The sequence below is a fragment of the Eufriesea mexicana genome, unplaced genomic scaffold, assembly GCF_001483705.2.
Source record: "Eufriesea mexicana isolate 0111107269 unplaced genomic scaffold, ASM148370v2 scaffold325, whole genome shotgun sequence".
In the NCBI taxonomy this organism is placed as follows: Eukaryota; Metazoa; Arthropoda; class Insecta; order Hymenoptera; family Apidae; genus Eufriesea; species Eufriesea mexicana.
The window spans coordinates 458,898-476,265 of NW_016908500.1; the positions used below are offsets into that span (position 1 = coordinate 458,898).

The 17,368-nt window shown below is 26.5% G+C and overlaps 1 protein-coding gene across 1 annotated transcript in view; it reads left to right on the forward strand.

Annotated features, from left to right (window-relative positions):
* The first annotated feature begins 525 nt into the window (after window positions 1–525).
* The window catches only part of LOC108556142 (putative thiamine transporter SLC35F3), a 30,901-nt gene continuing 14,058 nt past the window's right edge, over window positions 526–17,368 (forward strand). Inside the window, exons 1-8 of the mRNA XM_017912110.1 lie at window positions 526–664; window positions 6,718–6,959; window positions 7,554–7,700; window positions 9,088–9,432; window positions 9,545–9,673; window positions 10,871–11,060; window positions 11,502–11,591; window positions 11,671–11,800. Coding sequence (XP_017767599.1) covers window positions 526–664; window positions 6,718–6,959; window positions 7,554–7,700; window positions 9,088–9,432; window positions 9,545–9,673; window positions 10,871–11,060; window positions 11,502–11,591; window positions 11,671–11,800 — 1,412 coding nt within the window. The remainder of the gene's footprint in view (window positions 665–6,717; window positions 6,960–7,553; window positions 7,701–9,087; window positions 9,433–9,544; window positions 9,674–10,870; window positions 11,061–11,501; window positions 11,592–11,670; window positions 11,801–17,368) is intronic.

A 17,368-nucleotide genomic window follows, 5' to 3' on the forward strand; every position in this document is an offset into this window, starting at 1 on the left:
TATTATATTTAAGTTTACTTACATGTGATTTTTAATAACAAAGTTTAGAATTTTACAAATAGTATAAGATGACTACTTTTTGTTGTAAAATTGTTCAATATTAGAAAATTTTATAAATTATTTTTATTTTTGCAAATACAGACACTACAAAACTAAATTACATAATTTTATTACACAGCATAAATTATGTGGAAAATATATTGTAAACCACATTATTTTCTAAAAAGGAATATGTTGAATATGTTACACCTTGGTACATATAAAGTATATAGCTTTGGTCATCTTTTAGATGTAATAATACAAAATATTATTAAATTTTAAAGTAGTTACTTAAAATAACATACTATAAAGAATTTGTACCAATATGTTTACTATGGTATCTAGTATTTCTTTTATAACAAGATATATTACTAGTATTTTATGTGTTTAAAAAGTATTTCATATAAATTAATATAGAATAATATTACACTTTTATATAAGCATGATGACAACAAATGTTACATGTTTCAAAGAACAAATTTAAACATGGGTAGCAGAGGAGTCGGGGATATTTCTACAATATTTCATCCCCAGCAGGCTCATACCCCAAGTATTATTCTTGGTGATAATCAGCAAAATCATGGTCCTCAAAACACTGCTAGTCAAGTTACTCATGATAATTCTGGTAAGTCCATATTAACTATCTAATTAACATAACATATGTGCATTCATAAAATAAGAATATAATATATACTAGTTTACAAAGTTTATATTACATTAGAAACTAATTTTGTAATTTATATGACATCATAATCAATTATTGAAGTTTCAAAAAAATTAAAGAAATATTCAGAAAATACTAAAGTTTTGTACATAAGTTATTATAATAAAATATGTTATTTTCTTACCTAAAATTAGATTTGGTAATAGTTATTTAATACTTCATTTAAATTATTCAATATCTATATTGATTTCTTTAAAACTTACTTAAATTAAATTAAAAATTTTGAGTAAGTATAGCATATAAAGGAGTAAATTAATATGAAGCTAATTGTATAAATTATAAATTAAATAATTCTTATTTATTTTATACTACACGTCCATAGATTTTAGTACGAATTATTCAAAAGTACCATCACTTTCTTATTTATATTTTAATGCTACTAAAAGAAAGGAAGAAAGATGAAAATGTATTGTTCAAAATTGAAAAAGTTATTGAAATTTTCAAATTATTTAACATAATTAATATTTATTAAAATGGATAACATTTATTGTATATTGCTTTTCTTTTAAAGGTTACTCCTATTTTGAAATTATTATTAATTACTATTTTAATTTATAAGGATCCGGATTTATAATTTAAAATAAATGAAATAAATTTATAAGTTTTTTAAGTTTTTAGATTTAGTTTTAGGTTCTATCTAGGTTCAAGAATAAAATAGTGATATATTACACAAATATTATAAGAAACAGTCAACAGAAACGATGTAGTGAAGTCAAATTAAAAGTAAGCAACAATCCCGCTTGATGTAACCATGTTCAGGGCCGTATCGTATAACCGGATAGATGTAACTCAGAATATATTCTTACAAAGAATTACATTTTATTAACTAGTTATTCTTTATAAGAAGTGATTCTTAATATAATTCCAATTATAATTTTAAGTTATATCTACATAGATAATGTTATTTCAATATATAAGTATACAATACACAAGGTGTTCATCGTAATGATCGCCACGATCATTCAAATATTTATTATAATTTAATAAAATGGTGTTAAAAATAAATTAGTCTGTACTTAATTAATAACAAATTTAAAATTATCTAAAAACTTTTTCAATAAAAAGTAAGGATTATTTTTCTAAACGACACTATTTAATTTTTTCTAATCACTATTTTGGGTAAAATAAAAATAAATTTAATGGAATCCAAAAATGCTATTATGAAATACAATGAAGTTCCTTATTAAGGTACATACTAAACACAACCATAATTCAACAACACTTCATAACTAAATGTAAACTGTAAACGTTGGTGCATATTTAACCTCTTATTCGTAGTACGTAATAATAGTTACTAAATGTATTTTAAATTTGCAGTATATTATATGTAACAAATAAAGGAGTTGTCAGATTTATTTAATCTTAGATTTGCTAAACTTTTATTTTTAAAAATATTTAGAATTAATTGTTTATGAAACTTGTTAATCGAAGAACGTTAAGATTGGATACTATGTGCATATAAAGTTGACTCGCGTAGTTTATTTGCTTCTACACATCAATGTTTAATGAAAAGAGTAAAACTTTGTGTTTTAGAAGGCCATATGCAGTTACAGCACTTATTAGATATTCAATAATAATGCAATTACGTCCTTCCAACAAGAGAACGAATCTATAACAACTGTGTTTAGTTTTTATTCTCATAGTTCTATAAAATATTGTTCAATTATGTTGATATTTAATTTATACATTAATAACAAATCTTATTATATTTACTTCAGAATGATTTTCTAAACAAGTTATTAAAGAAAAGTAATTTTTCATGACATCCTTGAATTTGTTTTGATTCCATTTACAATACTGGATAAAAAAGTTACAAACATAGATATATAGAATCACCCATAAAAGTTTTCATACCTTATATTTCAAAGGAATTCTCCTATATAATGTAGTTGAAATAACCCTGATCTTTTTGGTAAAAGCAAAATTTTTTGGAAATTTTGGTAAAATTTTTTCATTTGAAACTTTGTTGTCAAGAAAATCTACTTTGAACATCCAACGAGTATGCTGGTATACTAATGATCCATCTGCCTTAGCCAAAGTTAAGTGCATGCGTACTCGGTGAATATTCAAAGTCGATTTTTTCGATAACGAAGTTTCGAATAAAAAAATTTTATTATACTACCGTTGCTGGTGCATCCTGTATAACGGATGGACAAAATTGATTGTATGTCAACATGCGTCCAGTGCTAACCAAAGTAGATTTTTAGGTTTAATTGTTTAATTTTGTAAATAAAAAGACATTTAAATATTAAAATAATATTCAATTTTTATCTCTATAATCATCCTAAAAGAAAGTATCAATGCTCTCGTAATCTGTGCATTCAACATGAAACAATTTTAATGTTCTCATGTTTTTATATTTTCCTCCTACCAGTTTTCTTCTTTTTTGGAACTCCATTCTACGAGAAAATCAAAAAGCTATCCTGTAATTTGTTTTGAGTTACCAAGAGATGGTATTTACAAATTGCAAAAAATTTGGTTTACTTAAAAATTAATATTTTAGATTCCACCAGGATATATTGTACTATTTCCATTAATGTATGCCTTTTTGTGTCATGTTTCGTTTGAATATTTGCATGTTTACAACGCTATATAAAATATTAAAATCAGATTGCAGTAACATGAAAAAGTATAATTACAATAATTTGTCAAGAACTGGTAAATCTCATAGATTTGCTGCTCTATTATTATTTAGCAAACTTTGAATTTTAAATTATTGTACGAGGTGTGATTTACGAAACCCACTACGACGTGATAAATCACGAAAGCGAACACTAAAGGTTAATCACATCACTAGTGGTTATTCAAATTGTATATTAACTACGCAAAAAAGAAAAAGAAAAATCGTTAATGTCAGTTACTTTACTATAGTAAGTACTTACAAGATGTTGGTCCTTTTTATTAAATAATAATGATCAAAGAAGATGCTTAACTAATAGCTTCATAAAAGTATATAAATTTTAATAAATTGACGACTTATATAAATATACTACATTTTACAAAAAATTGTAGATTAATCAAGTGATTTTGATATGTAGAATATCATTTTTTTAATATATCAAAAAAATTTAATAATCATTTTTTATGTGGGATAAATCATATCGAAGAGATAAAATTAATTTTCAATATTAGAGTATGGAATCCTATAGTATATTTAAATTAGTAAAAGTAATTAAATATTTCATAAGTTTCGTGAGATTGAAAATGAGAAACAATATTTGTTGATTCGTAGTTGATACTCTTTAGAGAAAATTTCAAGGTTATGTTGATATTTTTAATCGAAATACCATACTTTTTTTTTATAACGAAATAACGTTTTTCAAGAAACATGTAATATGATATCATTTTTTACACTTTACTTGGCGCGTCGAGGACAGAGTAGGTTTAACAGATTAATGCGTGAGATATCAATGTTTCTGACTTTTATAAAGTCTCAGGCGTTGCTTGTCTTGATGAGATTGCTAAGTTCATGCTTCTTATTGAAATACTTGCTAGGTATTTAATGCCATAATTAATAAGATATGACAAAAATAGCATAAAAAAATATTTAAAGGAGAATAATTCAAAAAGGAGACAGATGATATTAAATGTAAAAATTAGTATAATTGGACCGAAAGTGTATAAAAAGATATACAAAATATATATTTGCAATAGTTCTCTGATAAGTGATTGTGAAATCCACTTTTACATAAGACACACTTTTGAATATTCTCTGATTTATGGTAACTTAATATTTTTTAGTGTTCGATTAACAATTATATAGTTTTTAACAACTATATTTATAATTGTCATCGGTAATTGGCGACACAACACTTACTGGGAATTTACAATATTTTTCGTATATTGCAAAAGGTGACAAAAATTCTAGTTACGACACTGTTGCCAGACTTGATCACGAATTAAATGACGATATTGTCCACATAAGTGTCCAAATGTTTTCCCAGGTTAGCGATCGCTTTTATATTTTTATTATAACTTCTTACTATGGAATTCATGGACTTTTTATTACATGCCATTTTAGAGGTTAGATAATAAACTGGTGAAGTTTACACGAAAACGTAGGACACCCTATATACATGTAGGTCGGTCCACCTAAATTACTCGAAAACTGTTTGTTATATAAGAAAATATTTCAAACAAAAAGTACAGATATGAAACAGGGTATCCACTGCAATAATCAGTTTTATTCTACTTTTGTTTTTTATCGAGATTTGAAGATCACTTTTTATTCTTTAAATGTGTTCAAATGATGTGCCATTAGCACTTGCTGACAGACAATACATGCGTGTTGACCAAAATGGACAACATTTTAAGTATCTTTTATAGAAAAAATAAATGTAAAATCTAAACTTTCGGATATACATAAATGATTTTTTTTGTTTATTACAATTTTTGTATCGATAGAATTTTTCTCTGGACGGCAAACTCCTTAAAAATATTCTTGATGCGTTAAGTTCCTATCAGAGTTTGATACTATTGATGTAAAATAAGGTTTATAATTTTTACATCATAATCTTTCGAAATTATCGTTTTTTTTTTTTTTTCGTTTTTTCCTTTCAAAACCACTCGCCCAGACAAGTTCCTGCGTAAAAAGAAGTCCCATCTTCAACGGGTTAATATTTATAATTTGTCTCAATGTAATATGTAATAAATATTATAAATGATATACAGTGAAACTCCACTTATCCGAATCTTCTATTCATCTAGATTGTACAATTTTTTCGCAAAGTACAAATAGGTTATATTTTTAAAAGGTCATAGTGTGCTATGTCGATGAATTCACATTGACATTGGCTATTAAAAAGAAAAAAGAAAAATTATAGATGACCTTGAAATCGGGTAAAAAAAAAATTACCTCGAAAGAATTCTTTTTGTTGGTTACTATTAACTTAAGGACGCAAAAAGCAAGGGTGAAGAATGCAACGGAATTCAACGTGTATGTGCAAAGAATGAAGACTTGTGTATATATATAATATTTACGTTTAGGAAAAAAAGTAAGAAGAAAGAAAATAATACATAAAATGAGAAAAATTATACTTTAATTTTTCCCAACAACGGTAATACAACTGGGAATGGGGTAACTCTACATGTAAAAACGAATCGAAAAGAAAAAAATAAAATTTTTTAGTTCGAAGCTTCGTTTCCGAGAAAATCGACTTTGAATATTCACCAAGTACGCGTGCACTTAACTTTGTCTAAGGTGAATAGACCTCAGTTTATCAGCGTAATCGGTGGATATTCAAAGTTGATTTCCTCAACAACGAAGCTTCAAATCAAAAAATTTTATTCTTTTTTTTCGATTCGTTTCTGAATGTAGAATCACTTCCTTCCTGGTTGTATTATCGTTGCTAGGATACTCTATATAAGAAAATAATATATTGGCACGTCATAGCCCCACTTGGAGCGTTGTCAATGGAAGCAGTACGCCACGCATCATTTAGGCGAGAGATTAGAATCTCCAACATTTTTGTTATCACTGTATACATCTCTCTTCAAGCAGTGAAACTTCGTTTTCAAAAATTTTTTAGTGCAATGGTACGTGACAGAAATATTTAGATGTCCTGGTTCTCGTGACGCACCCTCTATGTCTTTTACTTTGTATGTATATACTGTTAATATGTATCACTATATGTAAAGTATATAAAATATTTAATATGTAAATAAAGTGTACATATATAAACTATGTTATTTGTGTCATTATCCGAATTTTTGGTTATCCGAATCGAATCCTGGTCTTGTTTGAGCCGGATTCCACTATAATATAAATTTTTAAGAATTTGTGTGTTTATCCTGTTTCATACTTACATTATGAATTATGAATTATGAGTTTAGTTTAGTTTATAGCTAAATTATGTTTCGACGTGATATGATATTAATATTGTTATTATTACATAAATTTTGTTGGAAATTTTAAAGAATTTTTACTTTATTATTACATATACTTGGGTATGTAGGCTGTGAACAGCAACAAGGATGTAGCGTTAGTGGTGGCTGTGGTGACTCTGTACCGAGTTGTCGTCCTCTGGAGGCAAGTGGAGGCGGAATTAGTCCTGGTGGTGTTGCAGATAATCAGGGACACAATACGAGTCAAACTCAAGTCCAGTCCCATGTAACAGTACCACCAGTCACTTATCAACAAAGGCCTAATTCTTTATCCGCTTGTTATGCATCCTGTTGTGCCGAATCTGCGAAAAAGGTCTATTAATATTCAATGATACTCATTTGACTGTCTAGTAATAACGGAAAAAAGTAGAAAAATTTATAATATAAGAAATCTTTATTTTCAAAATCTCACAGCTTTTCTGTTTTTTTTCCTGCAATTTAAGATTTTATTTCGCTTTATTTGCTCTTATAATCTTTTCTTATCATATATGTATTTATAACAAGTAATAATTCTTTAAATTAAGTATAATACTATCATATAAGTAAAAAAAATAGGAAGCTAGTAAAGGAAGTTTATTTAAAAATTTTAAGTTATTTTTTTATGGTGAATTACCTAAACTTCAAAATTTCATGGTATTTTATGTTTTTTGCTAATTTTTTTGCTACTTTTGGGGAACATATCGATCCTTTAAAATTTTTCTTTTATATTTTGTATGATTCACTCCTTTTCTTCCTTCTTCTTAACATATTACAGAACTATGAAGTAATTGTAAGTAAAAGAAAATTTATTTTCGGTAATTTTATACATCTGTATTTTAAAATTGTATGTATAATTTGAAGAATTTTATAAAGTATTGTATTATTATTATATATTATTTTATAAAGTAATCGTGTATTATAATTTCAGATATATTTTGGAGTGTGCGTCACAATATGTGTCACGGCAAGTTGGGTCGGTGCGACACACTGTATCAAATATTTATATTTTCACAAACACGAAACTTCTAATTATTCATCATTTTCTAATTCATCTATTACAGGACATCATCAAGATGTAAGTATGTTTAATTGTTATGTTTCTTCCTTAATTTTCATCAAATTCAGATAAATATGATCTTTTTTAAACATTTGTGTTAAACAGATCGTAATAAATTAGAGTTAGATGTATCAGTAGATCTTTGTAAATTGTATGGGTCATTTATGAAAAGTCAGTCACATTATTTGACCATTGTACAATTTTTTTGAAATACAGTATAAGACAAAAGTTGGAACAGTATTGTTTCATAAATATAAATTGGTGTAACTATAATTAACCATTTCACGAATAAGCGTTTTAAGGCAGTCTTAAATACTTTTCCATTTAACTCACTAGCGCCACCACGATTCATATCTCCAATAAATGTCATATTGTAAATATTGTATATATCGTTGAATTATTTTCTAATTTTAATTTTATTAATATAATTTGTTGACACAAATTCTTCAACCATAAAAGGTTAATATTTAATTCAAATGTTCGTTTTATATAATATTTGTATTTCATATATTATATAAATAATGTGTAAAATAACAATAAAAGTATATATCTTTTAAAAATTTTACATAACAAACATATTTTAATATTTGAATAATAATATTCCTACATAATTAAAAATGGGTTGTTAATATTTTCTTGTTAATTTTTTAACTTTAAATTCGGAAAACGATTCATTCTCTAATTCATATTTAGATTTTTTAAACTTTATTTAGACTTTATGATGGTGTTTTCGAAATGTGTATAAACAATTCAGCAGTCATGGTTTCCACAATAAAAGTTCTTTGAAAAATTAAATATCCCTGCAATTTTTAAAAATTCCTTTGTAATATATTTAAACATATACATTTATTCGTATCCTATATAATTTAGCTGCACATTCTTACACTGTCTCTTTATGATCTGCATGCTTTAACAAATATATACATATATGTATAATGGGGTTTTTAACACAAGTTTTTGAATAAAAAAAATTGTATGACAAAATTTGTGATAATCACATCCTTAAAAAATTTATTAATCGCACCGAATCATTTATTTTTCATTCGCGTAATAATTAATATAACTAATTCATATTGTACAGGGTATTTAAAAAATAGAGTTCAAGTTCTGTAGAGTTTATGGTACTAATTACTGAAAAGTAAAAAAAAATAACCTATAAAATGTTAATCAACATGAGTTCTAACGTCAATCCTTACGATGTAAAATCGACTATCACATATTCGTAAATAGTGAAAGGCAATGTTATGCCAAAAGAATTGATTTTAGAATTCAAGTTGATTAAACAATTTTTACTTCTCTCTGTGAGTATTATTAGCTTTGAACTCCATGTTTTAAATAGTCCGTATAGTAAAAAATATATTTTCTGGTACAACGTTATCTTAAAATTTATATTATACCTTTTCAGGTTTCATATAATGCTCCATTCTTCACAACCTGGTTTTGTACGAATTGGGAAATTCTTTACTTCCCAGTTTATTTTCTTTGTCAATCTGCAAGAATTAAATGTAATACTCCATCCGAAATAATTGCAGAGAGTTTACGAGGTTTCCGTGACAAAGGGTTTACCGGTGGTCGTTTTCTGATCAGATGTAGCCTTTTCTGTGGGCTTTGGGTAGTTACAAATTATATGTACATTTATTCGCTCAGGATACTGTTAGCTACCGATGTTATGGCACTTTTCGCAACGAACGTGTCTTGTGTGTATCTGTTATCATGGGTTATTCTTCATGAGCAATTTGTTGGAGTAAGGGTTAGTAGCGTATTTCCATAAAAATTGTATTGTAATTCTAACCATTGATCAATATCAAATTAATTGTATCAATAAAATTTTGATATAACAATTCTGAATAATTTCATTGCAGATAGTAGCAGTTATTTTATGCAATACTGGAATTGCACTTTTAGCATACATGGATGGTATAACTGGAAGTCCTACTCTTGGAGGTGTTGTCTTGGCAACATCTGCGGCAGCTGGTTCTGCAGTTTATAAGGTAAAAATTAATATTTTTAAATGAGTACCCTTAAATTAGTGATTTTCAACCTTTTTTGTCTCACATATAACATATACACATGAACTAATTACTTCATTCTTGTGGTACACCAAAAAATACAGATTATAGCAGGAAGTGGTGTGTACAGTCTGAAAGAGAGTGATTACATTTAAAAATAAATAAAAAAAAAAAATTTTTTTCATAAGAAAATTATTTTTTGCAGAAATTTTCCCTTTGCACTTCAAAAATATCTTTATTTCATTGATCAACAAATCATAATTTTGACTCGCATCAAATAATTGTTATTGTGTTAATGTTATCACTTTTTATTTGAAGATCTAAAGGAAAAGAGATGTATCTTTGGCTGCATGTTTAAAAAATTCTCACAATGTACCTAAAAATTATTGCAATACACTAGTGTGTTGCTATATAGTGGTTGGCAATCACTACTTTAAACAATATTAAATTTACATTTTAGTTTTTATCTTGTTTACTATTATTGTTTAAACGTATTTAACATTAAACCTACTATGATTAGACATTTGATTGAACAAATTACCAAATAAAAATCTCTTTCAGTTATTTTAGTCCTTACATTCATTCTTTCTCCTTCCTTCAACTGTATTCGAGAAAGTTACTTCCCTACTTATCAGGATTTGTTTCAACTATAGACACTAAAGTAGCCATTACTGTAATTGTAAAATAAGATCACACAAGGCACATTACATTTATATGAACCTTTTTCCCTATTTTAGTGTTTTAAATACATCTTTACTGTAATTTTCCTATACAATACACCACACATAGATACAGGTTGATTCACTTAAATCAAACATTAAAGTTTTAATGTCATTATAGGTCATTGAATTTGTCTTAATACCAAGTATAAAAAAATGCTTATGTTCCTGAAAAATCCATTAACATGACCTTGGCAGAATTCTTTTTTCTCTGTCAGATCCATGTTTTGAAATCATTCAAATATCACTTTAGCATCTTTTTCTGTCTTTAACAATAATGGAAATAACTTAGATATTTGATTGAATCACACTGTATATTATAAGAAAAATTGTGAAGTAAATGATAGAATTTTTAATTAAAAATAAGAAGTTATTTAGGCTGTGGTAGGTTTAGTGTTAAACAGATATTCAAAATTACTCAATGGACTGTGTAAAAGAGGATAATATAATATTAATCTAGGTGCTGTTTAAGAAAGTGATAGGAGAAACAACATTTGGTCAAATGTCATTATTCTTTTCTCTTATCGGGTTGTGTAATGCGGCATTGTTATGGCCAGTTTGTTTGGCTCTTTACTTCTCGGGTGCAGAAAGTATACACTGGGGTCAATTACCATGGACAGCACTACTTTCGGCAAGCATTTTGCATTTAGGTTAGTATTTTTATCTATCCGTGTCAACCGTTTATCCAGAATTCGTCTTCAAATCATATAAGAATATACAAGGCAAAATATACGAATTCTTCGTGTCATAACGAATTAAAATTCTTTTGGTGTTTTGGAACTTGAGTTGTCTTCAGATGATATTAAAGAAAAGACAACTTTTCATTTAATAATTATTAATAAATGAAACGTTGTTAATTTTTACGTTATTCGAAAATTATCATTAAGTTTAATTTTTCATATAATAATTGGTTTTTGACCTGAGCGTATATGTCGTCCCAATTAAGTGATAACAAGCAGATTCGTTTTATGATCATTTATTATAGAACTCTTCTTACGAAGAATTTGTATATTTCATAACTTCGAAGTATTCTGGATACGAGAAACAGTCAGAAACAAACATTAAAGTTACGTTTTATTGTTATTTGGTAGTTGCAAACATGCTTGGTAACTTCAGTATTGCTCTGACCTACGACCTATTCATTACGCTAGGATTGATCACCGCTGTACCTGTATCCGCTGGTACGGTAAAAATGAGACATTATTAAATTAATTTGTAATTATTATCATTCGATAATTATGTAATATCGCGATGTTACAGCATTGGATGTTCTTTTATACGGAGCCCACTTTATGGGCATGAAGTTGGCAGGAATGATTTTTATAGCAGTTGGCTTCTTTCTCGTGATGTTCCCAGACAATTGGCCAGATTACATAACCAGACTACTCCGGTATGCATTTTAAATATGTTTTGTAAACATAATTTTATGGTATGTTTATTACTTCTAAATTAATTTTTTTCTTAGTCTTTAGTTCTATAGATATTCTAAGCGTCCTATGTTTGCTACCTTCTTACATACACGTGCGCGCGCGTGTATGTGTGTGTATATGTATGTATATGTATACATACATACACATATTTATATATTTCTTCTTTCCACTTTTGCAAGGATATTAAAATGTCGTTTATCTTGTTTTGCACCATCATAGAGGCAGCGTGTAGTCTCACTGAAGTAGGATATGCTTGATATATAAAAATGGCCTATAAATATCTATCTTTCTCTTATTCACTTCTGTATTTGGATTTCTTTAAAGCATATCAGAGTTCACATATTTCATTCTGTGAACAGCTTTTATAACAAGAATTCAAAGGCAATCTATTTTCGAATTATGTAATTATATATTTGTACATAACATTAACATTATGCATAAGATTTATCACGTATAGTGCTTTTCCGCATCACGTTTACTCTATCTATAACTGAAAAATACAGAAATATTTATAGATAATACACTTTTTACATTAGAACCCTATTGCGTTGCACCTTTGTTGATGATCATATTCTTTTTTTTCTTGAGATACTTCATAACGCTATACATGCGTACACATGTGTAGGTAAATTCAAAGGGCTGATTGAATTAATCAGAAATGGTTATGCTGCTTAATTAAAGTACTAAATAAATATGAAATAGTCCATTTAATGGTTTTATATTTTTGCTGTGTAGAAAAAGTTCAAAGCAGAGTGTAGACATTTTCTTTGCCATTTAGAGGTACATACTTGTGTGTTTTATGAACTGACAAAAATAAAAAGTGGCATTGATATTATTTTACAGGATGCCTGGAATATGCAACAGGTTTAAAGTATAATTAAACGAATACCTTTTATATCTAAGAAAAATAGTCATGATTACATTGGACATTAAATACATTAGCCTTTATTTACTTCAAATAATGGGCTTAATGTAACAAGGCTCAAAGTCATTTATGCAATAACTTAAAATGTGATGTCTTATTTATGCAGCTTTTAGATAAATGTGAATTATGGAAACTATATAGTAGTTAAGCATATATGCAACTTGCAACTTGCTAATAACCAATGTGCAGTATAATGGAAAATTAAGTGCATATAAGTCCGCTGAGTGAAAATGATTAATATTATAAAATATCTATTAAAATCTATTTTAATATAATTTACTTTCTTGCACCATTATTTTTTTAAAAGTACTTAATGCTTTAAAATAAAGTAGTACCACATTAGGACTTCAATAAGTAAGAATTTTAATGAAAATTATTTTAGATGAATCCTATATGGTTCAAAAGGAGTCATATAAAATGCTATTCAATTTTTTCTATCACTTATATTTTTCAAAATTTCAAGGTCATTTTTATCTTTTTAAGCGAAATTGTTTTCTATAACAAAAATTATTACAAACAATGAAACAATTTTTATGATAAACAAATTTAATGATATGTATTAAAATTGTTATTAAATAATATTTAAAGAAATGTTACAGAGAAATTTTACTAATAAATATATCAAAACTTAACGGATATTTCATACATGAATGTTTTGAATGTCTACAAAATTTTTAGAGCAACAGCAAATTAGAAGATTATCATTGCATGAATATCTTTTGATCTTTATTTATAGATGATGAATTGTGTCAGTATCTGGCATTGTAGTTCAAAACGAAAATGTTTTTAAGATATTAAAAATGTTTTCTACAAAATTTAACTATATGTGACAAGTATTTGTTAAAATAGGAAACTAAATTTGCATAATTTTTGTATATTTCACATTTTTATATTTAAGTTTCACTGTATATATTCATAAAATTTCCATAAAAATTGTTTATTGACCATTTTAATACATATCGCTAAATTCGTTTTAACATTATCATAACTTTCGTTAAAAAGAAAAATTTAATTTCTATGTAAAAAATTAAACATAATTGTAATTTCGCAAAATATGAATGATAAAGAAAATTTGAATTATATTACACATAAATATCTCTGAATATTACAGCATACTTTTGTACCGATAATCATTCAAGTTATTACTTACTAAATTATCAAAGTGATCCCAATTGTGTATCAATATTTATATTTAAGAGACATGAGACAAAGATTTGAAATGTAATTTATTGTAATATATTAATTTTCTTATATAATTATAGTTAAAATAAATTTACAAGAGATTGCTTGTTTTTCCAAAATTTTATATTGCTTCTTCTCTTGTTTGACTGAGATGTAAATATTATTTTATATATAGAAAGATCTTTATAATAATAATAAGCAAAATGTATTTGCTAATTGGAGTTATTTTACTAAATTTGATATTATTTAGTATTTTTGTATTTTATTACATATTATAGTTATATTATTAAATATTTTTTAACACCTTTTTCATATTATCAAATTTGGAAGTACTAGTTTGTTTATTTCTTTTATGGTACTAAATATATTCTATAACATTAAAATATAACATTTGACTGACTATTTTAAGTTTAATTAATATTTGATTCATTAGTACATTTTACATTTGACTTACTATTAGGATTTATGAGAAAAATGGAAATGTATTACTAAAATACAAATTAACTTGAAATTTAGAATGCTCAAATATTTTTCTCAATTGTATTATGGTTGTAATTAATTGCATTATACAAAATATTTCATAAGATTTATTTATGGACTTTACTATGTTGTCATTAATATGCTATAATCATTCAATTCTTATTAAGACATTTAAAATAAGTAGATATCTATCTTTGACAATAAATATTAAATTGTCATATATGGAATAATATTTTGTTAATATTGGTAACTACTAATATGCACTTAGCAGTTTCCCATTATACAGTGTACATTTTGAAATTATACAGACTTAATTTAGATCTAACAAACGTTTAAAATAGTACGTTAGCTGAAAGGAAAGTAAATCGAGTAATATAACTAAACGACGTTAAAAAATATCTTTTAGTATTTAGGAAATGTTTTTTATCAACAAAATTAGATTTGATTGAATTGTGAATTTTCACAAGTATTTATGTCACATTGATATAAAAACTATATACTATATATATTATATTACAAATATTTTATTTTTACAAAAATGATTTTCGTTTGTATTTATAATTATTTAATTTCTTGGCTTTAAAGGATGTGATATTATTTGTATAAAATTTTATTCAGTTTTAATTGTTTACTTTACAATGAATTTAGCACTTTTCTTTACTTAAGGCCTAGTATATTGTTAATCTGCAGGCGATTAAATTACTTTTTGTAGTTTAAACAATTTCAATACATTACCTACCATTAACTATTTACGCATTTTTTCCAATTTCTCATCAGCTAAAGAATCTAGTCAATCAATGATGGTTAATTTTGTGCATATTATCAGTAGATAATAGTCAAAAATTAATTATTATTAGTTACCAATTTGTAATTAAGTAAAATGTTGAATAAATGGTTTGTTATTAGTGATTTGTTTTTAACAAAAAAGGAAAACGATGTTATCATATCTATATTGTAAACAATTTTTTTAAGAAAATAATTTATTTCATTTATTATTTCTCGAGCCAATAAATTATCTATGTTCATTTTGTTCATATTATTATATATGTATATTAAGGGGGTAGGACAGTTTGAAATTTTGAAAAAATCGATTCTTTTCTCATCTTAAATAGTAGTTTGAAGTCTTAAAAGTAATATATGAAAGATCCCAGCCTTTAAAACAAACTATTTTTGGATGTAAGGAAGTCAAAACCGATTCACGATCTTGTGTACCGCAACGCATTGGCACATGTATAACGATTTGTTTTGATAGTTTCTCAGCATGAAACCGATTTTATTGGTTGTGTAATATCAGAAAAGTCGAGAAGTGGACATTATACAAGATATCCTAGTAATGATAGTACAAGCGGGAGGGGAGGGGGGGTTATACATGCAGAAACGAATCGAAAAAAAAAAAAATAAAATTTTTTGATTCGAAGCTTCGTTGTCAAAAAAATCGATTTTGAATATCCACTGAGTGATGATCCATTCCCCGTTTAACCCTTTCGCTACTACGGGTGACTATAGTCACCGGCCACGAGACGTCATCTATACCCAACGGGTGACTATAGTCACCGGCTACAAAAATTTAGTAAAAAATTAAGACAAGTGCTACCGTTCCTCTTAGCGTTCTTCGCAAAGAATTGTAAGCACTATTGCGATGGTCAGTTTTTTCTTTTCTTTTTTTCTTCGAAAAATTTGCGTCAAAAAACCGAATGCTAAAGATTGCATTATTGTAATGTTACCATCTTTGACACATTGCTTCGTTCTATAGGAGAGGCGACGCTCGCCTTAGCGAAAAGGTTAAGTGCACGCGTACTCAGTGAATATTGAATGTCGATTTTCTTGATAACAAAACATCGAATGAAAAAATTTATTCTTTTTTTCGACTCCTTTTTGCATGTAGAATCACTCCCTAAAAATAAGCCTACGAGCGTACTTTCTTCGCATATTCTTACACTTTTACAAGAAGTTCTTTAACTGACATGAATTTCATACAGAGTCGTATATTGTGTAGGCTTTTCTGAAGAAGCAATATTAGGATGATCTTCAATGTTAACAGAACGGTAAAATATACATTAGTAACCCGTAAACGGGATTTTGCCGCTATGCAGCCTATTATTGGCACACCTAGCTTTATGAGGACCGTAGTCATGCGTAATCTAGCCCAAAATCATTATCTAGTAGGTCTCATTTTTCATATGCATAAGATGTATATGTTTTCATGTACTATTTTATACTAATCACAAAATTATAAGAAATTTCTCTAAATTACTTGTAATTTGAAAGTTTCGTTATTCGATACATAAATACCAATGACTTTCTAACCATATAAATTTTTGTTAAACAGCAAAATATTAGCAAATTAAACCGAATATTAACTATTTTCTTAAGTTGATGAATGCTTTATATAAATCTATTTACTATATCGACTAAACTTTTGATCATTGTTACAAAGATAGTAATGTATACTAGGCCTAATTTTAGTGGACATTTTCGTAATATACTTCTTTGTTATTATATTCTATACGAGATGATTCACACAGCAGTCTGTCATATAATTTCTTTGATTTCAATTAGAAAAGAATATTCAAAGAATTAAATTAATGATTTAAAGGGAACTAGATTATCAGGATCGTAGTTTCTTTACAAGTAAGACCACTTAAACATTTCTCAATTTTTAATTACGATTTTTAATATACATGTATACGATTTTATTTTTCGAACTATTAACACAGACTTAAATAATAAATATTTTGTTGAAAATCGATTAATGAGTGAATCATTAATTATTCAAAAAATAAATATTTTCTTCTTTAGTAACATAACTTATTATTATAATTTTATATAAAATATACTAAATAGATGACATGATTGGATACTTTTATAATTAATAATTTTATAATTCTTATCTTAAAACTATCACTTCTTTTAACAGGAACATATATTTTTTATTTTGCTT